The sequence below is a fragment of the Salvelinus namaycush genome, chromosome 14 (assembly GCF_016432855.1).
Source record: "Salvelinus namaycush isolate Seneca chromosome 14, SaNama_1.0, whole genome shotgun sequence".
Classification (NCBI taxonomy): domain Eukaryota; kingdom Metazoa; phylum Chordata; class Actinopteri; order Salmoniformes; family Salmonidae; genus Salvelinus; species Salvelinus namaycush.
The window spans coordinates 15,769,064-15,796,821 of NC_052320.1; the positions used below are offsets into that span (position 1 = coordinate 15,769,064).

Genomic DNA, 27,758 nt, shown 5'->3' on the forward strand with positions numbered 1-27,758 from the left:
TGACGGAGTTGGAGAGAAGAGTGAGCGTACGAGAGTGATATAAATCAGTTGCTTTGCGAGGTATTTCTACCTGAAAATACATGATCTAAGTGATTGATAGTTGGTATTCAGCAGTTGTAAAAGTATGCCTTATTTACTTTGAAGAACTACAAAATAGTGTTTTAGTCAGACAGCAGCTCTATAGAGATGAGATGATGACTTAGAATGAAATAATAAAATCATAAAATAAAACAAATATTTTATTAAAGTAAAGTAATGTGAATAAATGATGGTTAATAAGTGATAAGCAGTAATGGACATCACTACCATCATGGGACTTTTATGAATTGTTTTATTCTGTGTTACAGCATTCAACCCACATAACGCATACTGCATTTAATGAATAAAAATAAAATCTAAACTGAAAACCGTGATTATTTTTTAAATAATCGAACCGAAATCGAACCGACCTCAAAAAGCACTAATCGCTCAGCACAACTGGTTTGGATGGCTGGTTGACTGGTTTGGTTGGCTGGTGTCGGTGGCTGGTTGGCTGGTTTCAGTGGCTGGTTGGCTGGTGGCTAATTGGCTGTTGTAGGTCGCTGCTTGGCATGTTTGCTCAGTGTGTCTGGTTCTACCCTCTCCACCAGGGTGCTGATGAGATCCAGACCCTTGTCAAGGACTGGTCAGCCACCCTATCATTACTGCCGTACGCTAGCGAGGCTGCCGGGACTCCACAAAGCCCGCTGTGGCCAAACTAGATGTCTGAGCCGCCATTACCAAGACCGAAAACATGTGCGCCTGATGTGACAGATTAGGGAGCGCTCAGGCAGTTAGGGTCTTGGGTTTCCCTCCACAGGCTCTGGGGGTACAGTGGTTTGGATTAGGGGGAGACGGGGGACAGGGAGGGGTGGTAGCAGCCCACTCTGCGGTTTAGTGCTAGTGCGATCCATCTATCTGAGGGGCTATTAGTTAATAAAACCACAATAAAATAAACAAACCGCCAAACCAGCCCCTGACGGCAGGCTGACTGACAGGATAATTGGGACTGCTTCAGCCAGGCACGAACATTACTACAGGCAGACAGACAGGACAGACTGGAAGATGGAGACTCCGAGTGAAAATACATTTCCTCAGTGAAAATGTCACCAAATAAGGATGGGAGAGGGTTTTTTGTAAAAATGTTATAGCGGTAGTGGAGGATGATGGTTGACAAAACAACCAAAGCAATCTTTATGTAAGTTAGAGTATTCTGTTCATATAGCTTCAATATACATACTAAACTACAGTAGTTTCATTGAACCGGGCTTCCACTTCAATGCTCTCAGTCCCATTAATGACACTGGAACAGGACCAACTGAACCATTGTTGACCAAGATTAGTTGGCAATATGAACAGCACGGTGGATTTTTGTTTAATGTATATCCCATTTAACACTACACTCTGTTGGTTGTCCTACAGTGTGTAGCTTTTAGTGGAATATCCATTGAGGGTGGTGTTTCATGTGCACTTTACCACATCTTCATTCTGTTGTCTCAGTCTCTCCACACAAACTCAATTACTATTCAACAATAACGGGCCACGACGCAGGCCTCTTTTATTTGAAACGGTTTGCCTTTTCATCTTTCCTATCTATCACTTTTAGTACGTTGATGGGGGTTTAGAGTTTATAGTGCAAGTCTCAAGACATTTACTTTTACATGCTGTACATTTCCGTATCAGTAGAGCGCCCGTATATAGGGAAAAACACACACATAAAATTAGCATGGTGCAGCATATCTACATTTATGCTGTCCCTGTCATACACACACACACACACACACACACACACACACACACACACACACACACACACACACACACACACACACACACACACACACACACACACACACACACACACACACACACACACACACACAAGTTGAATTAACACACCGTAATTCCCTCCTGGACTGGTCTCCAGTGTGTTTGCAAATACTATATGTTTCTATAGAGCAAGAAAGTTAACAAAACAGAAAGGAACAGCCATCATGTGGAAGTATTCAAGTGGTTCGTATAGCAAATCATAAACATCTCCAAATAGCAGGCAGAGGCAGAAATACTCAAACACACACACACACAAATGTATATGGACATGCACTCACAATCAAAAACACATGCATGCACAAAAGAGTGCACACACTCCACTTGCTCAAACGCACACACACATACATATTAACTTTTCAAGTGGTCCATACTGTATATCCATTCATATATACTAACTTTTCAAGTGGTCCATACTGTATATCCATTCTTACATTCTAACTTTTCAAGTGGTCTATACTGTATATCCATTCTTACATATTAACTTTTCAGGTGGTCCATACTGTATATCGATCAAATGTATTTATAAAGCCCTTCTTACATCAGCTGATGTCACAAAGTGCTGTACAGAAACCCAGCCTATATCCATTCTTATGGTGGTTGTACATTTGAATGCTTTTGACAGTGCTCTGTCTTTCTGTCTGGGGGCATGGCCAAGAGGCATGGTTGTTGGGGCATGTTGGGATGCAGTCATGTGACAGTAGATGTAAACAGTGCATGCTGTGTGTGCCGTCCCCTCACTGAGGTAAAGAATCCTCAACGGTTCTCATGCGATTCTATGAAAACAGAGAGTGATATGGAACTGTGTGATCCCTCATTTACCTGAATGACATCAGAGGAATAAGAGATTCTAAGCACGTCGAGGAGAGTAGTGTCACACTCACACAACATAACACAACAGTAGCACCATGCTGTGTGATATCACAACTTCCGTTTTTTTTTTTACCCCAAATGCCTGCTAGCAAAGCATGAGGGTGAATCTGACTGTTTCGGACCTGCCTTTTCTTACTAACCACTAACTACCTGCTATAAATGGCTTGCAGAGCTTGAACTAACTGAATGACACCCCTGGTGTTACCTCAAGTCTGTCCCCACCCTACAACTCTTGAATGCGTGGCTCTTGTATGTGCATGATGGCTTCTTTCTGCCTTTGTCGTTAGAGGTGACCCTCTTGTTCTAGAGAATGATCTATCATAGCCATTTTCTGGTTTGATTTAGAAAGTACACACCATTCTTTGGTCAGTCATTATCAATAGCGATGTGTATCAATAGTTTTGCCCTTGTGACAAATCAATGGTTTTCTGCAACTCCTCTGGGCGTTGATTCTGAGTGTCTCATCCAGTAGAAATAGATGACCTATTTGATGTGTTTCATGAATATGCCTGCTTAGTCAACCAGCCCAGAAATGGGGGCAATTCCAGTGAAAAGTGTACCACTAATGTACAGTATTATATACATACAGAATTATTCTCATGATGACATCACCGATGTTTGGCCCATGGTCCTAATTGGAGCACTAAAGCAGTGTTTTTGCAATGTATGTGTATGTGTGTGCAGGGGAGAGGAGTCTCCAGAACCAGGCAGCCCCACAGCTGTTCCACAATGGTAAATATCTCTGTTCCTCTGGTTCCTCTCTGGGGGCTCCACTGACCATCTGACTCCTGACTGCGCCCCTTCGTCCGTCTATGTGGGTGTGGGCTGTAGGCCGACCGACCCGGGGGAAACTAACTAACCTAACACACATTGCACCCCTCCCAAAGGGGCATCATCCCTCTCTGACCCCTGACCTATGACACCTTCCCACTTTCCTTGTCCTTCTGTGAATGCACTTTCAATAACAATGGTGGCTGCCCATGTCAAACCATGCATTTTCAAAACAACGCTGCTGTATTAGGAAGAAGCCTTCAACTTACCAGCACAAGACAGTTTGAGGAAAATGAAAGACAGGTAAGAGATATATGGGATGTATTGAATACTACAATATAGAGGCTTTAGAATGGACTTCCTGGAGCTGTATCATAGAACAGCCCTTCCCAACCTAGGGTTAATCCTTAGCCAATCTGTTCTGTCTGACCCTTTCATAAATGTTATATGCCTATCTTTTGATAGCTGTAAATGGATGTGCTGGTAATAGCTGGGCTAAGTGAATGGCCTGACTCAAAGTCCTCAACCTCTCTTCCAATTACTGTGATGGCTGTTTAGAAACAGGCCAAGGAAGGAGCCTGTGGTTTATTTGTGTTTTGATACAACTGCCATGAAGGGAATTAAGCCCTGTGCCGAGCAGCTATCCGTGGCCGGTTCTGAAATGCTATCACAGAGTATTAGTGCTTGAGAGGGAGTCAGAGGCATGGCCATGACTTGACAGTCAGCCACACAATAGACAGAACACAGAATACCTCTTTGTTCTAAAGTTTCATGTAGGCCTACACCATCCAACTTTTTGGATGCACAGAATCACGTATTTTGGAAGTTATCATGTGCTGTAAATGTATGCCGTTACATAGTGTGGAATGTATACTTCCACTTGGAGAAATGTACAGTACAGGTTTTATATTTCTTTCAAGATTTATCTGAACATTTAAGAGGGGGTGCATAGTATATAAAAGTCTCTCTTTCTCCATCAAACACAATATTATGATCAATTGTATTGAGAAACAATCAAATATGATTACATAACAATTCAAATCATGAAGAATACACTTCAACCCAAATTGTCTGCTGGATAAATTATGCTGTTATGATCTGACAGAAATGCCAAGAAAAATAAGCACATAAATCTGTATAAATGAATCAGACCACTGCATATCAGAGAGATTTATGACTTAATTACAAAGCTCCAAAAACCTGATGAGAGAGGGGGAGAAAGAGAGCAAGAGAGAGAGAGACCGAAAGCGATAGAGGCGCGTGCAGTGCATTCTCTAAGGAGATTCACTCTCAAGGTATTTTAAGAGAGATAAAGTCATTTTGTCTAAACTAATAGTAAAAGAAAGTTGTTATCATGGTCGCTCGTGCTCTCTGCCGGGGTTTCAGTCAGCTCAAACAGAGCTCAAAGAGCTTCCCTAAATGAGCCCAGAAATCGATACTGCCAAGCCTGACAAAAGCTCACCCTTTGGTTGCTTTCAAAGCTGCGGTGGTAGAGGATACTTGCAGACCATTTTCAGGGGTTGTCATCATCCTATTGTGTTTTTTTTATTATTATTGAAAAAGTATTTGCTACATTATTTTCCTTCTTTCCAAATAACCTTGTGTACTATTTTCATAATAACCCAATTCTAACTGCATGACTACTGCTAGGTGAACTCAGAGGCTTGGATTTGGAAGAGAGAGAGAGAGAGAGAGAGAGAGTGTGTGTGTGTGTGTGTGTGTGTGTGTGTGTGTGTGTGTGTGTGTGTGTGTGTGTGTGTGTGTGTGTGTGTGTGTGTGTGTGTGTGTGTGTGTGTGTGTGTGTGTGTGTGTGTGTGTGTGTGTGTGTGTGTGTGTGTGTGTGTGTGTGTGTGTGTGTGTGTGTGTGTGTGTATGTGTTTGTTTGCATATGCTTATGAAATATTTTGTTTGACTATCCAATTGGTGGGCATTGACCGCTTTGGACATATTGCCTATGTCCACCCAAATTCAATTGTATTTTATTTAGCAGCCAGCTAGAGGTATGTCTCCCCTTGGCAAACAACCAAAGCTTATCACCACATAGGTGTAATTTGCCAGTCAAATGACAACATATTGCTATTGTAACGGTTGTCGTTGGTGGAAGGAGAAGAGGACCAAAGTGCAGCGTGGTACGTATTCATAATAATTTAATAAAGAATGAATACTGAACAAAAACAACAAACCGACAAACAAACAGTTCTGTAAGGTGCAAACAAAAACACTAAGCAGAAATTAACTACCCACAACACACAGTGGGAAAACAGGCTACCTAAGTATGATTCTCAATCAGAGACAATGATCGACACCTGCCTCTGATTGAGAACCATACTAGGCCAAACACATAGAAATATAACGACTAGAACAAAACATAGAAAAACAACATAGAATGCCCACCCCAACTCACGTGGCTCGTCTGCCCACAGCTGTGGACGTGGCTGGTCTGCCCACAGCTGTGGACGTGGCTGGTCTGCCCACAGCTGTGGACGTGGCTGGTCTGCCCACAGCTGTGGACGTGGCTGGTCTGCCCACAGCTGTGGACGTGGCTGGTCTGCCCACAGCTGTGGACGTGGCTGGTCCGCATCCAGAAAACCCAACCCACACACATACCAGAGCTTGTGTCGCTCTCTTCTTTTTTAGCAAGCCATAATCGTCATAAATGTTTCATTACCCTCTTAACACATGATCATTACTGTTTTGTGTGATAACTGCCCCACTAAGCATTTTGGAGGCATGTCGTGACAGTTCTGCATCACCGTGCCTGCCAACTTTCTGTGCCTCACAGACAGTGTGCAATTTGGACAAACACACAGGCTGTGCCACTCATCACCACACAACACTACCGTGGTTCACTAGGAATGCTCTCTCTCTCTCTACCCCAGCGCATAGCCCTTGGACTTTCACAGGATGGCTGAGCCATCGTCTTTAATTTACAGCCAGAGCCAGGCCCATGAAGGCCCATACCAGCAGAACACTGCCTGGGGTCTCTGTCACAGTGTTGCTGTGATACCACTGTCTGTCACCAGAAGTGAAACGAGCAACAAATGCTTAAACACTTTCTCCCACTTAGATAGAATTCCTTGATTTATGATCCTTGACGGTTTGGTCTGCCTCATCATGGCTGCTCACTGCAGCATAATGTCATGTTAGCCTAGGTATTCCCCCAAATATAAAGTTTTTCTCTGTGGAGACTTGGGCAGCTGTGCTTCCTCTGTGGTGCCACGTGTGAGAAGCCCTCTCCATACCAGTCTCAACCCTCTCAGCAGTCTGTGATGAAGCCCACAGCCAGGCCAGCTGTTCCGGTGCTCTTTATGAGATGGGTTCTTGGGTCTTTAATAGACTTATTTGTGAGTTAACTGCCGACTGGTATCCCTCAGCTTATTAGAGGAAAAGTGATGCAATGTGCTTCTCTGTGAGTGATCAGCTGCTCTTAGAGCAAGATATCGTATATGAGGTTTATTTTTTTAATGGTGTTATTTTTCCAGAGTTTTTGAAGCTATTGGTGAGGGCTGCCAAAAGAATGTAACAGTAGACGGACACCAAGCTCTTTAAAGTGTGATCAAATTTCTTCTCTTCTGCGATTTGTTCAAAATCTCTTATCTCCTACGTGAAATGTGTCAGCGTCTGTAGATGAGGTCATGAGGCATGGCCTGGCAGCCAAGCTGCCCTCCTTTCCCTGACTGACCACCCTCCATTCCTCAAATCAATCTTTCTAACGCACGGACTGGCCTGGCGAAATTGCTTTTTTATCCCCAAAATGCCTGGAAGCTCTTGTCAAAGCCAGGGTAAAAAATATATATTTTGACCACAACTGTCTGGAGGAAGAGCTGGTTTGTCCTCATGAGAGGAGTTGGTTGATGTCCTGTGAGGAAGTTGGGGGAGGAATAGGGGTGTTTTTTTAAACTCACTGCTCCCAAGAGCAGCTAAACATGCACACACGCACACACTCATTTGTTTATGTCTTGACATTATGCTCTTAGTACTCTGATCCTCTATTCTCCATAGTGTTGTTGTTAGTCTGGTGCATTATCTAACTCTGTCTTCTTTGTCCACTTCCCTTGAGCAAACAGGAGAAAACTACTTCAGCACTTCCTGTCTCTTATTTGTCTTGTTCTTATCCTCTTTGAAACTACACTGTACACTAATAGACATCTTTTAAACAAGCAACCGGTTTTGGGAACAGTTACACCACCTATAAAATCCCAGTGTGCGTGTGTGTGCGTGCGTGTGCGTGCGCGTGTGCATGTGTGTGTGTGTCTAACTGTGATGTATGTTTCTCTCTGCAGAGACGTGTTTAGTGAACAACGGTGGCTGTGACAGCACATGTCACGATGCAGTGACCGGAGTCCGCTGCAGCTGTCCTGTAGGCTTCACTCTCCAGCCAGACCGCAAGACCTGCAAAGGTAACCTAACACACACACCCTCTCACCTCACCCTATCAAAAAAAATCACCTGTCAATCACCTGGTTGCAGATCAATCCTTCTTTCTATGTTTTCCTTTTGATCTATCTTGCTGGTTCCTTTACTGCCTCCCCTTCCATCCCCACAGCCCTCCATGTACATTGTGTCCACAGTCACAGTGGCCACGGGAATCAGGGACCTAACAGACTCTAATCAGGGAGGCATTGTGGGCTTGTTGAGGCGTGTAGGACTACCGCTGTTTGCCACCCTACTCTGCCTCCCTCCCCTGCCCTTCTTCTTCCCCTCTGTCTTATTTGCTGCCTCCGTCTCTTTCAGAGCTCTCACATTGGGATTGAGGGGTAGCCCAGGTCTTTCAGAGCTCTCACATTGGGATTGAGGGGTAGCCCAGGTCTTTCAGAGCTCTCACATTGGGATTGAGGGGTAGCCCAGGTCTTTCAGAGCTCTCACATTGGGATTGAGGGGTAGCCCAGGTCTTTCAGAGCTCTCACATTGGGATTGAGGGGTAGCCCAGGTCTTTCAGAGCTCTCACATTGGGATTGAGGGGTAGCCCAGGTCTTATTAGGATGCCAATAATTTAATGCTGTGTATATATTTCGTATGACCATAACCCTGAGGTAATGGGTACTGCTTTGGCAGCACATCCTTTTGTCAAGCTGCCCGTATCCTGTTACTACTGTTAAACACAAATAGCTTAATTTTCTCAAAACTTATCAAAAAGCTTTTGGAAATGTATGCGAAGAAGAGCATTGGAGTAAGAAGGATTTAGATTAGGAGTACATTTTGGGAAGATGAAAACCTAGAAGAAGAGACAGAGAGAGAAAAGAAGAAGCAGAAGAGCTCTGTGGAGAAACTCAAGACTTGATGCTGCCAAGAAGCCAAGAATAGGAGTCTGCTTCCCCTCCAGTGCTCATAACGTTAAAGCTAACAACTCTGATAAAAGTACATTGGATTTTATTAGTTTTCGTTTCAGGGGAAACAAAAGGAAAACAACCTCAGAGAGCACTGGCACGAGAAGACAAAGAGAGAGAGAGAGAGAGAGTGTTATTATTTTATTCCATTTCTGAGGCATTTATTTTAACCAGATGATGGACTGAACTCTCCCTCAAGAAACAAACGCCTCATTTACGACAATGTTTAAGATTTAATCTGAAACATGACCCAACCTGCCAGTCCCGGGTGAGCCATATGATGTATTGATTGGTTATTGACGATGAAAAGAACGGTCGAGCTGTGCCGGGCTGTGCTGCTGAGACATAGTTCTCCCCTGGCTGTCTCTGTAAGGGCTGTGATCTATTCTAACATGTGGACCCAGATCATACTCGTCTTAATGCCGGCCCTAAGGGAAAATCTCTAATGCACTTTCCTTGTGCAACTCTCTCTTCTCTTTCTGGGACGGATCTCCACTCAGCTGTGTGCACCATTGTCCTCTACTTAACACGCTTGTTCTGTTCTCGCCTGCTGCCTGGGCCCCAGAGTCATCCATCACACATGCATATTTCAGCCATCAAACACACATCACATCCTTACCCTCTATCTCTCTCTCTTCCTCTCTCTCTCTCTCTGCCCCTCTCCCTCTCCCTCTCTCCCATCCACCTCTCTCTCTCTCCCCGTCTGTGCATTAAAGTGAATGCTATGTACTGTATGTGTTTTCTGTCCGCAGACATTGACGAGTGTCGCCTGAACAACGGGGGGTGTGATCACGTATGTCGGAACACAGTGGGCAGCTTCGAGTGCAGCTGCAAGAAGGGCTACAAGCTGCTGACCAATGAGAGGACATGCCAAGGTAGGAGCCCATCCCTCCAACCAATCATCGGTCAGAAAACAGACCTAACAAGACCTGGTCATACTGCTCATGATCCAATGTCCCAGTGACCACTACCTGTTCTGTGTGCCCTTCAGCTAATGACATAGATTTCAGATGGTTATGAGTTCAGCAGGTTTATTCACCATGTTACTGAGGTGAATTGGAAGGTAATAGCATAGTCGTGATAATAATATGTTGACTTCCTCCTCCTAATTGTTTTGGCTTCAGCACGCTGAGGGAAGCTGCAGAACCAGGTATCTATCTGGCTTGTTTGTTTCTGAGATTCGGTGGGAGCCGGGGGAGCCAGCTGTAGAACAAATAAAGAGTGTGCCATGCAGAACTATGGAACCATGGAACTATGGAACTGAGCTAACTGACATTCTGAGTGGAAAAATAGACGATGTGCCTTGTCAATCAGTATCAAGGATGGTGCATATCAGGGACATGCCTTGGGCTCAACCCTGAAACACATCAACCTAAACATGCACATCTATACCAAGTATGCTGTTCAACTCACTGTATGGAGACCAACTGTTTCTATAATGTAACTTTAGAGCATATAAAGGTACATGAACCTGACTATTTGGGGGAGCAATCTTTCTCTCCTCATTTGGAATCTATTTACATCATTTGGCAGATGCTTTTACCCAAAGCGTTTCACATTTAACACACATTTAACACAATATGGCTCAAGGGAGAAAACACATCTTTAATGTTCCCTCCAACCAACTCAGCCATATGGTCTTGGGAATATTCCGAGCTGAGAGGAGAAGGGTGGTGTTGTGTTGTATGTGTGGGGAGCTACTTGGGAACAGTGTGGACATTGTCAGGAACAGTTTGTTTTGTCTGCAGATGAGGGGTGTTGATAAAGCTGGCCTCTTGTTGAGTGAGGCGTTGTCAGGCCAACACGCTCTGCTGCACCCCGTGCTACACCGCGCCACGCTGGCTACAGACTCATCCGTCTAGTCTACTCCGCCAGCTCCTATCCCTCCTGCGCTCCCTGACAACTGAAAAGAAAAGAAAAGAGAGAAAAGCTTAATTTCTCTAAATTGCTGTCAGGTTGTTGCAGTAATCCTGGGTGTCTGCTACACCTGGGTGACTGACTGACTGATTGGTCCATGGCAGGGAGACAGGGATTTTAGCAGGTCTATAGTGTTATTCTAGTGGACTGTTTGTTTACAGTGTGTGAAGAGGTGTTTTGTTCCTTAATATATCATGGTTAGGTAGTTCCACATGATCTTACTGTACTTCCTTGATAGGTAACTGTCAATATAGTGGCCATCTTGGCCATTTTTTCTTAATGTTTTTTGTGCAGATCTTTTTTTGAGTGGACACCTTTATCCAATGTCCTAACATCAACAGCAATATACTATACTGAAAAAATATAAATGCAACATTTTTCATAAGCTGAAATAAACGATCCCTGAGATTTTCCATACACACAAAAAGCATATTTCTCACAGATTTTGTGCACACATTTGTTTACATGCTTGTTGGTGAGCATGTCTCATTTGCCAAGATAATCCATCCACCTGGCAGATGTTGCATATCAAGAAGCTGATTAAACAGCATTATCATTACACAGGTGCACCTTGTGCTGGGTTCAATAAAATGCCACACTAAAATGTGCAGTTTTGTCACACAAGAAAATGCCACAGATATCTAAAGTTTTCAGTGAGCATGTAATTGGCAAGCAGACTGCAGGAATGTCAACCAGAGCTGTTGCCAGAGAATTTAATGTTAATTTCTCTACCATAAGCCTCCTCGTCGTGTGGGGGAGCGGTTTACTGATGTCAACCTTGTGAACAGAATGCCCCATGGTAGCGGTGGTGTTATGGTATGGGCAGGCATAAGCTACAGACAACAAACAATTGCAATTGCATGTTTCAGCATGATAATGCACAAACCCATGTCGCAAGGATCTGTACACAATTCCTGGAATCTGAAAGTGTCCCAGTTCTTCCATGGCCTACATACTCACCAGACATGTCACCCATTGAGCATGTTTCAGATGCTCTGGATTAACGTGTACGACAGCGTGTTCCAGCTCCCGCCAATATCCAGCAACTTTGCACAGCCATTGAAGAGGAGAGGGACAATATTCCACAGGCCACAATCAACAGCCTGATCAACTCTATGCGAAGGAGATATTTAGCGCTGCATGAGGCAAATGGTGGTTGGTTTTCTGATCCATGCCCTATCTTTTTTTTAAGGTATCTGTGACCAACAGATGCATATCAAGTTTCATGTTTTTAATGTCACGTGCACAAGTACAGTGAAATTCCTTTCTTGTAAACTCAAAACCCAGCAATGCAATAATCAATAACAATGTAATACTAGAAAAACACACAAGAAATAAGAAGAAATATGAAGAACATACTAAGTAAGCATACTATATACAGGGTCAGTTCCAATATCATATTCAAAATGTGCAGGGATACTGGAGTGATAGAGGTAGAAATGTATAGGGGTAAGATGACTAGGCAACAGGATGTATGATGAACAGAGTAGCAGCAGCTTGTATGTGAGTGGGTGTGATTGTGTGTAGAGTCAGTATAAATGTATGTGTGAGTGAGCTGATGATGGAGTGAGTGTTTGTGAGTGTGTATGGCCCTCTTTGTGTGCATAGATACAGTGCAAAAATACAAATAGGTAAATTAAGATACAAGGCTAACTCCGATAGTCTGTGTAGCTATTGTGTTAGCTATTTATCAGTCTTATTGCTTGGGGATAGAAGCTGTTCAAGAGCCTGTTGGTGCCAGACTTGATGTACCGGTACCGCTTGTGGAAGCAGTGAGAATAGTCTATGGCTTGGTTGGTTGAAGTCTTTAACGATTTTCCGGACCTTCCTACCACATCGCCTGATATAGATGTCTGGAATGGAAGGGAGCTCGGCCCCAATGATGTACTGGGCTGTCTGCACCCCTTTCTGTAGCGCCATGAGATCGAGGGTGGTGCTATTGCCATACCAGGCAGTAATGCAGCCAGTCAAGATGCTCTCAATGGTACAGCTTTGAACTTTTTCAACCTCCTGAGGGGGAAGAGGCGCTGTCGCACTTTCTTCACTACTGTGCGTGTGTGTTTGGACCGTTTTAAGTCTTTAGTGATTTGGACACTCTTGACCTACTCTTTACCTACTCCACTGCAGTCCTCCCCCCCTTGTAGTCCACGATCAGCTCCTTGGTCTTACTGATGTTGAGGGAGAGGCTGTTGATCTGGCACTACTCTGCCAGGTCACTAACCTCCTCCCTGTAGGCTGACTCATCGTCGCCAGTGATCAGGCCTACCACCATCGTGTTGTCAGCAAAGTTGATGATGGTGTTGGTCATGCCTGGCCACGCAGTCCTGGGTGAACAGGGAGTATAGGAGGGGACTAAACACACACCCCTGTGGGGCCCCTGTGTTGACGTCCAGGATCCAGTCGTAGAGGGAGGTGCTCAGACCCAGAGTTCAAAACTTGGTGATGAGCTTGGAGGGGACAATGGTGTTGAACGCTGAGCTGTAGTCAATTGTAACGATCTTCGGATGAAGAGTAGTCATCAGACCAAAGCGCAGCGTGGTAAGTGTTCATGTTATTTTTATTAGAACAGAAACACTAAACAAAATAACAAAGAGAGTGAAACGAAAACGAAACAGTCCTGTAAGGTGCAGCAACACAAAACAGAAAACAACTACCCACAAAACACAGGTGGAAAAAGGCTACCTAAGTATGGTTCTCAATCAGAGACAGCGATAGACAGCTGCCTCTGATTGAGAAACACACCCGGCCAAACACACAGAAACACAAAACATAGAATGCCCACTCACGCCCTGACCAAACCAAAATAGAGACATAAAAAAGGAACTAAGGTCAGGGCGTGACATCAATGAACAGCATTTTCACATAGGTACAGTATCTTATCTAGGTGGGTGAGGGCAGTGTGGAGAGCAATTGAGATTGCGTCATCTATAGATCTGTTGGGGCGGTATGCAAATTGGAGTGGGTCTCGGGTGTCTGGTATGATGGTGGAGTTAGTGTGTGCCATAACCAGCCTCTCATAACACTTCATAAATCAAATCAAATCAAATTGTATTGGTCACATACACATGGTTTGCAGATGTTAATGCGAGTGTAGCGAAATGCTTGTGCTTCTAGTTCCGACAGTGCAGTAATATCTAACAAGTAATCTAACAATTTCACAACAACTACCTTTTACACACAAGTGTAAAGGAATGAATAAGAATATGTACATATAAATATATGAATGAGCGATGGCCGAACGGCATAGACAAGATGCAGTAGATGGTATAGAGTACAGTATATACATATGAGATGAGTAATGTAGGGTATGTAAAATTATATAAAGTGGCATTGTTTAAAGTGACTAGTGATACATTTATTACATTCAATTTTTAATTATTAAAGTAGCTAGAGATTTGAGTCAGTATGTTGGCAGCAGCCACTCAATGATAGTGATGGCTGTTTAACAGTCTGATGGCCTTGAGATAGAAGCTGTTTTTCAGTCTCTCGGTCCCAATTTTGATGCACCTGTACTGACCTCGCCTTCTGGATGATAGCGGGGTGAACAGGCAGTGGCTCGGGTGGTTGTTGTCCTTGATGATCTTTTTGGCCTTCCTGTGACATCGGGTGGTGTAGGTGTCCTGGAGGGCAGGTAGTTTGCCCCCGGTGATGCGTTGTGCAGACCTCACTACCCTTTGGAGAGCCTTACAGTTGTGGACGGAGCAGTTGCCGTACCAGGCTGTGATACAGCCCGACAGGATGCTCTCGATTGTGCATCTGTAAAAGTTTGTGAGTGTTTTTGGTGACAAGCCAAATTTCTTCAGCCTCCTGAGGTTGAAGAGGCGCTGTTGGTTCATGATTACAGAAGTGAGTACTACAGAGCGGTAGTCATTGTGGCATGAAGCCTTAAAGTTCTTGGGGACAGGAAGGATGGTGCTCATCTTAAACATGTGGAGATTACAGACTGGGACAAGGAGAAGTTGAAAATGAATATGCGTGCCAGCTGTTCTGTGCATGCTCGGAGCTTCCTGGAATCTGTATCTGTCTTAGGGCCTAATCCATTTATTTCAATTGACTGATTTCATCATATGAACTGTAACTCAGGACAATCTTAGAAATTGTTGCATGTATATTTTTGTTCAGTATAATTCTTAAGTAAGTGGTGTGTGGTCAGCACCTCCTCAGTCCAAGACCCAGCTGGGTGACTGGAGCAGGGACCATCTCCCACGCTAGCTAGCTGAGATCTGGCCTGGCTGGCCATTGTTGTTTGGAACTTTGGGGAGCAAAAAGGAAGAGGGAAATGTGCTAAGCATAGGCCCAAATAACACTCTTATCTATACCACCTGAAGGCAGTGCCATACGTGAGTAAAATAGCTATAAAAACAATCCTAATAAGTCCTGACTTATTAGAGATGTGGCTGTGCTGTTCGGTAGAAAGAAGAACCTACTACAGTACACAAAGTGCATACTGTAGTAAGGTGTTGGGATGTATAAACTGAACTCCACAACCCCGTTTATCTTGCTTTGAACGGCCACTGTGTTTCCCAGCTGTCAGCGGCCCACGGCCCATCAATCAAGACGCGACATGTCTGGCCCGGTCCAGGGCTTGGAGGCGTTCCTCGACCCTTCCTCCCCCCTACCCTCCCCTCATCCCCTGCTAATCCCTATGAGGGCGGTGTCGGAGGGCCCTTATCAGATCCTACTAGGTCTCCCCCAGGAGGAGCATCAAGGCCTTATCTACTCTGTGTAAACAGCCTCGGCCAGGCATTGTTTCACCATTCTATTGTTGTAACATTTATTTGCTCTGAAGGATTGTTATTTTGTGTAGCTGAGGGGGGAAGAGGAGATGGTGGGGTGATTCGTAGGCCAGTTTGGCACAGCGTGAGTCAGCGTAATTGCTGCTACGGAGGAGGATTGGCGGAAGAAACCTGTGGCCTTGTTTTTAAATTTAAAAAAAATCTTATGCAGTAATATGCCTGGCTCCCCATAAATAACACAATTGTAGAAATGTGAGATTGTTCAGATTGAGGGAGCAAGCAAGGGGGTTTCTGCCTGTGTTGTGTTAAAAAAAGAAAGCAGCCACTGTTCCTTCAGTGTGTTCCTCATCTGCACGTACACCATGGGTCTCAAGCCCTGCCAACCACTGCATACCTTACCTTACCTGCTGGTAAACAACGAACATAGTCCCAGGCATCCTGAAACATCCAAGCCCATCCCTTACTTTGTACAGTGTAGTACAATACAACGCTACAGGTTGCTTCTTCCCATTGAATCATATTGAACAGAGCTGGATAGAGTATGTCCCAGCAGCAAAGCATGTACCCAGTCAACCCCAGTCCTGAGATGTTAGCTAGCATCCCAATATCCCAGAGGAGCTCTTTCAAACGAAACAAATTATGCCATTTAGATGCCAATTAATTTCTATTTTTGACAGCTAAGTAAAAGCTAGCTCTTAAAGCCTCCACGCAGTCTTTTACATTTTAGATTTAAAAAAAAATCATTACTGTATTTTTAAATTATCACTGTATGACTAATAAATCACTGTGTGTTTTTATTTATTGAAAATAACCAAATATATTTTTTATAATTTATTTCCCTGAGCCTCCTTTTGCCATTGAAATGCTCTGTCTGATCGTGTTGGTGTGTTGATGCAAATTTAAATATATGTACATACACAGCTAGAGCCTACCCAGCTTACCCTAGAAGGGATACAGCTTTTGTCAATATGCCGTCAAAACGTTTCCTAACCTTAACCTATTTCTCCCAACCTGCTACGTTAATTCTCCTAACCTGCTGCGTAAGTTATCTTAACCTGCTACGACAAGTCAAATTTGACAAATGCTGTATCCCATTTAGTCAAAACCCACTTACCCATTCAAAGTAGGAGGATACATATGCAAATATAAGATGACTGGTCATTGGTCAGATTGGGATTTCATGATTTGGGCCAAAAACTCCATCCCACAGGTTGAAATTCCAGGATTTTTCATTCAAACAGCTCTTACACAACAAGGGCATTATCATAATTTTCACAGTTTCTGAGTGTTATTTCGACCACATAGTGTGGAAATATCATTTAAAAAATGTACAATCACATTTTTAACTGCACTGCCCCTTAAAGCTCTACTGAGCCCCAAAATAATAAACCGATGTGGCAATACATGAAAAGCATCTCTTTCTCAGTAGCCCAGTGTTAAACAGAAATATGATTCCATTCAAGATATTGTGAAAGAGAGTTCACAACGTGAACATGAAGTGGAGATCACTTCCAATTCTTTACCTGAATGAATATCTCCTCTTCATGTTCGACATCAGCCTGTGTTCCTCCCGCCACACTGAAGACTCCCTGTCTACTCTTTTGAAAACTGATCACTTAATGGACATGGAGTTTAATCTCAACCCAAGCCCACTTCTTTGGTTGGAGGTGTTCTTACAAGAGGCTTGTCAAGTAGAAAACTCATTGGCTGTGTCGCATCCGTAAAATATAAACGCAAAATGCAACAAAGATTTTACTGAGTTACAGTTCATATAAAGAAATCAGTCAATAAAAATGTATTCAACAGGCCCTAATCTATGGATTCCACATGACTGGGCAGAGGCGCTGCCATGGGTGGACCTGGGAGGGTATAGGCCCGCCCACTTTGGTCTCAGACGACCCCGCAGGTGAAGAAGCCGGATGTGGAGGGCTGGCATGGTTACACGCGGTCTGTGTTTGTGAGGCCGGTTGGACGTACTGCCAAATTCTCTAAAACGACATTGGAGGTGGCTTATGGTAGAGAAATGAACATGGAATTCTCTGGCAACAGCTCTGGTGGACATTCCTGCAGTCAGCATGCCAATTGCACGCTCCCTCAAAGAGAGAAAAACTTTTTCTGGAAAATGTCTGGGATTTTTTATTTTAGCTCCTGAAACATGGGACCAACACTTTACATTTTGCATTAATATTTTTGTTCAGTGTAGTTTGGTAAACTATGATTTCAGAGTAGCTTGCCCAACACTGGTAATTGCAGTCATTTAAACATCGGATGGTAGGCTCCTGAACCCAATGTCCTCCACCTAACTTCCTGTATTATGTTAATGGTCTCAGCTCCAATGTATTCACAGGCATGGAGAATGATATGTATGAGTATAGGTGCATTTATGAGTCCAGTGGTGTTCCATTCATCTGATAAAGACAAGCAGGGAATACGGATAGAGAAAGTAACAATGCAGTGCTGGGTGGCAGGGGGCAGGGTCAGGGAATACGGATAGAGAAAGCAATGCAGTGCTGGGTGGCAGGGGGCAGGGTCAGGGAATACGGATAGAGAAAGCAATGCAGTGCTGGGTGGCAGGGGGCAGGGTCAGGGAATACGGATAGAGAAAGCAATGCAGTGCTGGGTGGCAGGGGGCAGGGTCAGGGAATACGGATAGAGAAAGTAACAATGCAGTGCTGGGTGGCAGGGGGCAGGGTCAGGGAATACGGATAGAGAAAGCAATGCAGTGCTGGGTGGCAGGGGGCAGGGTCAGGGAATACGGATAGAGAAAGTAACAATGCAGTGCTGGGTGGCAGGGGGCAGGGGCAGGGAATACGGATAGAGAAAGCAATGCAGTGCTGGGTGGCAGGGGGCAGGGTCAGGGAATACGGATAGAGAAAGCAATGCAGTGCTGGGTGGCAGGGGGCAGGGTCAGGGAATACGGATAGAGAAAGTAACAATGCAGTGCTGGGTGGCAGGGGGCAGGGTCAGGGAATACGGATAGAGAAAGTAACAATGCAGTGCTGGGTGGCAGGGGGCAGGGTGAGGGAAGTTGGCTGGAGAGGTATGGGCTATTTCCTTTAGACAGACATATTCATGACTCTCTGCTTCTCAGACAAATTATTTCCAATTGGCTTCAGAACAAAATAATGAGACATTTTCAAGATAGTGAGCTAGAGGGAATGTTCATTAAATTGTCATTTTTTTAGTGGACGAAACAGTAATATGGGGAAATGATTGACAGGTAGTTCGAGAATTGAAAAATGGTCCAAAGCTCCTGTTATCAGTAGAGGAAACATACTCCTGTTCAGACTCCTGCTCAGACTCCTGCTCAGACTCCTGCTCAGACTCCTGCTCAGACTCCTGCTCAGACTCCTGCTCAGACTGTCAACCAATGTCTCATTCCAAACAAAATGATTTTCAATTTTAAAAAACATTTTGTTATTTGCCAGGTCGCATTGCAATTTATTACTAATCCAAGCTGCCATAAATCGTTTTTTTTTTCTCATTACAAAATCTTAAATGAGTTGTAAGAAGTTGTGTATGTGAATAATGTGAATTCATACCCATGTCTCTATATTTCCCCTCTTCCCAGACATTGACGAGTGTTCTTTTGACCGGGCGTGTGACCATTCCTGCGTCAACTCCCCCGGCAGCTTCCAGTGCTTCTGTCATAAAGGCTATGTTCTCTACGGTCTGGCACATTGTGGAGGTAAGGTGGCACTTCTCCCGCCTCTCCAGGTCTCTGTACACTATTACTCACCCAGCCCACCACACTTTCTCTAGATCGTTATCCCTCGTAACTTGAATATTCATTGGCATTATTTCATCTAGTTTTTATACCAGCTGTATTTTGTGTAGTCTGTTTGTATGGCTCCTTATTCCATATTGCTCATCAGACCAGTCAGTCTAATGCTGGCAATCCCGAGTTGGAGGAAGACTGATTTAGCCTTGATTTTGTGACATGAGTAGTACACAGTTGCACTAAAACAAACAACTCTTATAAGAGGATGTGCTTGATGGTGTGTGCCAGATCTGCAGGGCAGAGAGAGAGGGACCTGTTTGAGCACATCAGGCTGTTTCAGCGGCCCTTTGATGGTCTGTGTATCACGGGTCTGAATCTGATGCTGTCTCCAGAGACCTCTCAGCAGAGGGTCTCTCAGAGGAGGTGTAGGACATTGAGAGAGAGAGTGACAGAGAGAGACAGAGAGAGAGAAAGAGAGAGACAGAGCGAGACAGAGAAAGAGGAGAGAGAGAGAGAGAGAGAGAGAGAATTCACAAAATGGGACGAACACCAAATTGAGACTGTTTGCAGAATTCTGCAAAAATATCCTCCATGTACAACGTAAAACACCAAATAATGCATGCAGAGCAGAATTAGGCCGATACCCAATAATGATCAAAATCCAGAAAAGGAGGCGTTAAATTCTACAACCACTTAAAAGGAAGCGATTCCCAAACCTTCCATAACAATGCCATCACCTACAGAGAGATGAACCTGGAGAAGAGTCCACTAAGCAAGCTGGTCCTGGGGCTCTGTTCACAAACACAAACAGACCCCACAGAGCTCAAGGAGAGCAACACAATTAGACCCAACCATATCATGAGAAAACAAAAAGATAATTACTTGACACATTGGAAATAATTAACAAAAAAACAGAGCAAACTAGAATGCAATTGGGCCCTAAACAGAGAGTACACATTGGCAGAATACCTGACCACTGTGACTGACCAAAACTTAAGGAAAGCTTTGACTATGTACTGACTCCTTGAGCATAGCCTTGCTATTGAGAAAGGCCGCCATAGGCAGACCTGGCTCTCAAGAGAAGACAGGCTATGTGCACACTGCCCACAAAATGAGGTGGAAACTGAGCTGCACTTCCTAACCTCCTGCCAGATGTATGACCATATTAGAGACACATATTTCCCTCAGATTACACAGATCCACAAAGAATTCGAAAACAAACCCAATTTTGTTAAACTCCCATATCTATTGGGTGAAATACCACAGTATGCCATCACAGCAGCAATATTTGTGACCTGCTGCCACAAGAAAAGGGCAACCAGTGAAGAACAAACACCATTGTAAATACAACCCATATTTATGTTTATTTATTTTCCCTTTTGTACTTAACTATTTGCACATAATATGACATTGAAATGTCTTTATTCTTTTGGAACTTTTGTGAGTGTAATGTTTACTGTAAATTGTAATTGTTTATTTCACTTTTTTTATTATCTACTTTACTTGCTTTGGTTTGGCAAAGTTAACATATGTTTTCCATGCCAATAAAGCCCTTAAATTGAAATTGAATTGAGAGTGACAGAGAGAGAGAGACAAAGAGAGAGAGAGACAAAGAGAGAGAGCAACAGAGAGAGAGAGAGGGGAGAGAAAGAGACAGAGAGAGTGAGAGACAGAGCGACAGACTATGTACACACACAAAACACATAGCTTTCCAATTATTTCTTCTCCATTCTTGTTCGTTTTGACAGGTCTACCAATGCAGGAATGTTATGATAGCATATTTCCAGCACATGGAATGTAATATGTGTGAATGAGAGGGCAGAATAGTTGCCTGGCATAAGAGCTGTGTGTGTATCTGTGTGCCATTCTAGAAAAGTCCTACTGGTGATGAATGACTCTCCCTCCCTCTTCTAGTCTACACTGTCGGAACTGTTAGATAACCCTGAGATTTATGTTGCTTCCCCTGCACCTCCTCTTCCACAGCAGTAACCAAGGTTGTGTTATTCCCCACTGTAGTTTATCAGTTGAAATATAGCTGCCAAACACTCCAGAGACTGCTGCTCAGTGCTTAACAATGGACTCACCCTAAATAACCCCTATTAGGTCAGTGACCTGCTGTGGAGGCCTGTCATCACTGGCTTCAGCTGACATGTGAGAGAGACTACCCTGACTGAGACAGGAAAACCACATGGTGGAGTTACACTGTGGCGTTAAAGTGAGAGAGGCATGTATGAGGTGGTACGCGAGCTGTAGAGTAGATGTTACTGTATGATTATTCCATCTGAATGAATCAATATGTTGTTTACATAAAACCAAGTTGATATTTGATCATTAGAATACAACTTATTGTATTTGACTTGTATTGTATTTGACTTGGTTACAATCACTTGATAAGCATAGCGCCCCATCTCGACAACATCCAGTGAAATTGCAGAGCGCGAAATTCTAAATACAAAAATGGTTAATATTAAACATTCATGAAAATACATGTGTCATACATCATTTAAAAGCTTAACTTCTTGTTAATCCAGCCACTTTGTCAGATTTCAAAAATACTTTACGGCGGAAGCATACCATGCGATTATCTGAGGACAGCTAACAAAATCTTTAAAAACATTTTACTAACAAGCAGAGGCGTCACAAAAGTCAGAAATAGCGATAAAATAAATCACTTACCTTTGAAAATCTTCCTCTGTTTGCAATCCCAAGGGTCCCAGCTACACAACAAATGTTTTTTTTGTTTGATAAAGTCCTTTATATCCCCAAAAAGTCGTTCTAGTCATTCCAGTCGTTCAACATGCAGACAAAGCAATCCAAAAAGTTACCAATAAACTTCGTCCAAACAAGTCAAACAACATTTCTAATCAATCCTCAGGTACCCTAATATGTAAATAAATGATACAATTTAAGACGGAGAATAGTATGTTCAATACCGGAGATAAATAACGAAGTGCGCGCCCTCATCCACGCGCGCCACAAGACTACAGTCCAAATGAGAGCCACCTTGAAAAACTACAAATTCTAGCTCATTTAAAAAAAACAAGACTGAAACCCTTTCTAAAGACTGTTGACATCTAGTGGAAGCCATAGTAACTGCAATCTGGGAGGATTTGCTATGAAAATCCCATAGACAAGTGTCTGAATAGGTGGTGACCTCAAAAAAAAAATATCCGGATGGATTCTCCTCGGGTTTTTGCCGGCCATATTTTCTATCCAATACTACCAATTATATGCATATCCTAGCTTCTGGGCCTGAGTAACAGGCAGTTTACTTTAGGCACGTCAGTTATCCGAACTTCCGAATACTGCCCCCTAGCCCTAAGAAGTTTTTAAGAAGACAAGGTACCCCATTCTCTACAGACATGGTGCCCTCTGTTTACTGTTGACCTTCACAGTCAAACTGTGATTAGCCTATTCTACAGCCTCTCAGTCTCACTGGAGTCTGGGGCAGAAGAATGTGTGTCTGCGTGTCAGGGAGATGACAGGTATTGATGCCTATTGAAGGAAGCAAGAGCCGGCGGGTGAGCTAGCTCATTTTCATGTTTCTTTTCGTTCCCCCCTGGAGTTGGAGTAATGTCTTTGACACCAGCGGATGATATCATCCACAGACAATAATGATGCATGAGGTCAGCATTCATGTCAATCTGAATGTCTTTTTCTTCTCTCTCTTTGACTCTCCCCTCTTATTCTCCAATCCCACATTGGCCTCTGGGATGAATGAGTTGATTTCTTCTGAGCAAACAGAAAGAAAAACAGAGCTTGCTGTAGAGAGGGCTTGACAAAGGTTTACTCAAAGTTTTTTTCACATTTCAAGCTTGAGAAGAAAAATAGAAACTCTCTCTCTCTCTCTCTCTCTCTCCCTGTCTCTCTCTCTCTCTCTGTCTCTCTGTCTCTCTCTCTCTCTCTCTCTCTCTCTGTCTCTCTCTCTCTCTGTCTCTCTCTCTCTCTCTCTCTCTCTCTCTCTCTCTCTCTCTCTCTCTGTCTCTCTCTCTCTCACTCTCTCTCTCTGTCTCTCTCTGTCTCTCTCTCTCTCTCTCTCTCTCTCTCTCTCTCTCTCTCTCTCTCTCTCTCTCTCTCTCTCTCTCTCTGTCTCTCTCTCTCTCTCTCTCTCTCTCTGTCTCTCTCTCTCTCTCTCTCTCTCTCTCTCTCTCTCTCTCTCTCTCTCTCTCTCTCTCTCTCTCTCTCTCTCTCTCTGTCTCTGTCTCTGTCTCTGTCTCTGTCTCTGTCTCTGTCTCTCTCTCTCTCTCTCTCTCTCTCTCTCTCTCTCTCTCTCTCTCTCTCTCTCTCTCTCTCTCTCTCTCTCTCTGTCTCTCTGTCTCTCTCTCTCTCTCTCTATCTCTCTCTCTCTCTCTCTGTCTCTCACTCTCTCTGTCTCTCTCTTTCTCTCACTCTCTCTGTCTCGCTCTCTCTCACTCTCACTCTCACTCTCTCTGTCTCTCTCTCTCTCTGTCTCTCTCTCTCTCTCATTAAATGGAGTTATTCAAGGTGAAGGTCAGATTTCTTCAGACAAGCAGCTTGACAGACAGATACATCTCCTTTGCTTTGTGGCAACACAACCCCAGCCAAACACTATTGATGAAGTCATCATCTCCATGGTGGGAGAGAGCAGTGGAGGCTTGCAGACTGTTTTATTCACGCTGAATAATCAAGCTAATCGATATTCTATCAGCAGGCCACATCATCAATCACGGTTATTATCTGTGTTTCTCTCCTGGTGTCCCTGTCACTAAGCCTGGCTTGGCCCAGCACCGAACCACACCTCTTTGCCTTGTCCCCCTCATCCTCAGCACCAAGCCACACTGCCTTGCCTTGTCCTCATCATCCTCAGCCTCAGCACCAAGCCACACTGCCTTGCCTTGTCCTCATCATCCTCAGCCTCAGCCCCGAGCCACACTGCCTTGCCTTGTCCCCCTCATCCTCAGCACCAAGCCACACCCCCTTGCCGTGTCATTTTCAGCCCAGAGACACACCACCTTGCCTTGTCTTCCTCATCCTCAGCCCTGAGCCACACCGCTTTGCCTTGTCCTCCTCATCCTCAGCCCTGAGCCACACCGCCTTGCCTTGTCCTCCTCGTCCTCAGCACCGAGCCACACCGCCTTGCCTTGTCCTCCTCATCCTCAGCCCTGAGCCACACCGCCTTGCCTTGTCCTCCTCGTCCTCAGCACCGAGCCACACCACCTTGCCTTGTCTTCCTCATCCTCAGCCCTGAGCCACACCGCTTTGCCTTGTCCTCCTCATCCTCAGCCCTGAGCCACACCGCCTTGCCTTGTCCTCCTCGTCCTCAGCACCGAGCCACACCGCCTTGCCTTGGTTTTGGTTTATGTGTGTTAAAAAGTTATTATCATTTACTCCTCTCTGGTTCTGTAAAGTCCCTCCAAGTGTTCTTCTTTCCAAAGAGAGAGAACTTTGGTGGGAAGAGAAGTTTCTGACAAAGGGGAAATGCAAAGCAGTGATATCACGTCCTGGATTCAAATGAGAAATCAGGCCTGTTTATCAAAACAGACATTCATCTTTTGTAGAAGTGATCACTGACAGTAGAACTGAGTGAGTGAGTGAGTGTGCATACAGTACCAGTCAAAAGTTTGGCCACACCTACTCATTCAAGGGTTTTTCTTAATTTTTCTTAATTTCAACCCAATTGAGATGGTTTGAGATGAGTTGGGCCGCAGAGTGAAGGAAGGGCAGCCAACAAGTGCTCAGCATATGTGGGAACTCCTTCAAGGCTGTTGGAAAAGCAATCCAAACCCTTGAATGAGTAGGTGTGTCCAAACGTTTGACTGGTACTGTATGTCTATGTGTTTGATGTGTTGAATTGTTGCCTTGTGGATTTCCACTCATATGAGTGTATTGGATGCTGGGTCTAGACATACAGGTAACTGTGATAATAAAAGTGTCTGGAACTCTATTGGAGGGATGTGACACCATCTTCCATGAGAAATTCTATTTTGTTGATGGTGGTGGGAAAAGCTGTCTCAGCCACCGCTCCAGAATCTCTCATTAGTGTTACAATTGGGTTGAGATCTGGTGACTGAGACACACACCCTTTATACCCCCATGCTCATTTGAGACCCCTTTTGAGATATGTATTTCTTCTAGCCATGGTAGCCAAAATAATGAGCAACTGGGCATTTTTATGCATAACCCTAAGCATTCTGGGATGTTTTAATTGCTTAATTAACTCAGCACTGGATTTCAAAATATTTTGTATCTCAAGTTTTTATCTTAAGTATTTACTAAAGTTTACCTGTACATGGTCATAACTGTCCATTTTCCTCTGCAGATATTGATGAGTGCAGTATAAACCGAGGTAGCTGTAAATATGGCTGTGTTAACACTCAGGGGAGCTATGAGTGTACTTGTCCAACTGGATACAAGCTGCACTGGAACAGGAAGGACTGCATTGGTATGTAACAACACCACCACCCGGTGGTCAGGACATAGAAACACACATTATGGCTTGGTTCCAAAGTCATGGAAAGGATGTTGTAATTGATGAGTAGTGTATGATTGTGATGTTGTTTTTATGTTCATTCAGAGCTGGTGAAATGTCTGCCTGGCCTAGCTCCCAAGACCACTCTGACCTGCAGTAAAACAGGCAAGAAAGAGAGCTGCTCCCTCACCTGCACCTCCAAGGCTCACTATCTGGCAGGTAGAGGCATCCATATACAATATCAGCGTTAATACACATTGTTACAGTTTCTATCTCAAACATTGTGTGCTATTGATTTAAATGACTTCTGACTGAAGCTGTAAAGATATGTTGGATCATTTACAGAATCTGACAGCAGCTATACAGTGAGCTGTGGCATCCCCATCCTACGAGGCAAATCCCCAGCCAGACTGAACACAAGCAGCAGTCCGAGCTGCATAGGTACAGTGTCCTACAGAGGCATTCTTGGGACTTAGGTAGAAGGTTGCAGATGTTGCTAGGGTTAGGGTTAGGGTTAGGGTTGCAGATGGATCTAGGGTTAGGGTTAGGGGTTGTGGTCAGTATCAATGGGTTTGTATATTGTTCCTATCTGTGCCACTGCATATATGCAACTGTTGTGGACGGAATGGTTCTATTGTAGTGTGGTCCTCCTCTACACCCATCCACCTGCACTTCTCTGTTTGCCTGTAGAAACAGGGGCCCCTCCAGTGAAGCAGACCGCCTCTTTCAAGATCAAAGATGCCAAGTGCCACCTGCACCCCAAGCTGACAGGCAGGGCTGAGGACAGGGGCCGAGCGCTGGGGCCAGGTGAGGGGCCACATCTGGCCTACATTCCAGACCTTGGTAATGATGACCTTACAAAAAAACTGACAATTCAACTACAGTGCATTCTTTTTTTCTGTATGTCTCATATTCAGTGTGTGCATATTCAACAGCAAATTTGTAGGTAAGTGGGTCTCTGTGTATTTGCTACATAGTAACCCTCACTGTGATTATGTGCGAGGAAGCCAGTAATCTGTCTAACATATGCTGCTAACAGACCACCCCACCCCTAACCCATGAAAGACCCAGCATTGATGTTGACAGTAACTTACAATGTTGTTTTACAATAATGTGTCTCTAGGAAGTGGACAGCCCTGCAATAACTGCCTGGTTACGTTTGTCAACCTCAAATGTGACTCCTCCAAGAAGGCCAAAGGGCGTCGTGTCCGTAACCCCACCAACAAAGAAGTGACACGCATCACCCTGGAGCTCGAGGCGGAGGTCAAGCCAGGAGACACCACAGGTCAATCAGTACTGAGATTTACAAGATGTCTGCTTGGATATACCTCCCTGACACTGTGATTGACTGATTGATTCATCTTTAATTGCTTAATTAATTAATTGATGAATTGATTGATTGATCTGGTAATATGTACTGTCCCTTCTTCCCCATAGGGAGCTGTAACCTGAGTTGCCTGCGCCAGCGCATGGAGAAGCAAGTGAAGACATACATCAAGGCCCTGAAGAAGTCGATCAACCAGGAGCGTTTCCTGATCCGCGTGGCTGGGCTGGAGTACGAGGTGGCCCAGAAGCTGCCCCAGGTCGCCTCAGGCCACCAGAACTGTGGTCCAGGACGGGAGAAGGACAGCGGACGCTGTGGTAAGAAAGACCAGTTTGGCAGCCATCTTTCTCTGTCACCAGTTACCATGCAGACCATGATTCTGTACGTAAATGTTATTATATCACGGATGGCATAAACAGTCAAGACACTGTCGTGACACAAACCATAAACTGACATAGGTTCTCATGACTATTTATGACTCGTGTGTACTTATGTATTCATATAGTCTCATGTACTGAATACAAAAACATCTCCAGAGCTGTGGTGTGCTAGTTAGTTTGGAGCCAGGAGTGTTTGGTGTCAGTGTGTGTACTGTATAGCTCTCTCACCAGACCCCTCCTGGCTATTCTCTCAGTCAGATGTTTGCCAGGATCGTACTACCAAGGGGAACAGGAGCGCTGCATCCAGTGCCCACCTGGCACCTTTCAGGAGAGGGAGGGGCAGCTGGCCTGTGACCTGTGCCCTGGCAGTGATGGGCATGGACCTGCCGGAGCACGCAACATCTCCTCCTGTGCAGGTACATACACACCCCTGA

The 27,758-nt window shown here is 44.4% G+C and overlaps 1 protein-coding gene across 1 annotated transcript in view; it reads left to right on the forward strand.

Annotated features, from left to right (window-relative positions):
- The window catches only part of LOC120059188 (signal peptide, CUB and EGF-like domain-containing protein 3), a 125,354-nt gene that overhangs the window by 93,937 nt on the left and 3,659 nt on the right, over positions 1–27,758 (forward strand). Inside the window, exons 7-17 of the mRNA XM_039008047.1 lie at positions 3,403–3,450; positions 7,773–7,889; positions 9,569–9,691; positions 19,041–19,157; positions 25,471–25,593; positions 25,726–25,839; positions 25,966–26,061; positions 26,311–26,427; positions 26,744–26,905; positions 27,058–27,261; positions 27,579–27,740. Coding sequence (XP_038863975.1) covers positions 3,403–3,450; positions 7,773–7,889; positions 9,569–9,691; positions 19,041–19,157; positions 25,471–25,593; positions 25,726–25,839; positions 25,966–26,061; positions 26,311–26,427; positions 26,744–26,905; positions 27,058–27,261; positions 27,579–27,740 — 1,383 coding nt within the window. The remainder of the gene's footprint in view (positions 1–3,402; positions 3,451–7,772; positions 7,890–9,568; positions 9,692–19,040; positions 19,158–25,470; positions 25,594–25,725; positions 25,840–25,965; positions 26,062–26,310; positions 26,428–26,743; positions 26,906–27,057; positions 27,262–27,578; positions 27,741–27,758) is intronic.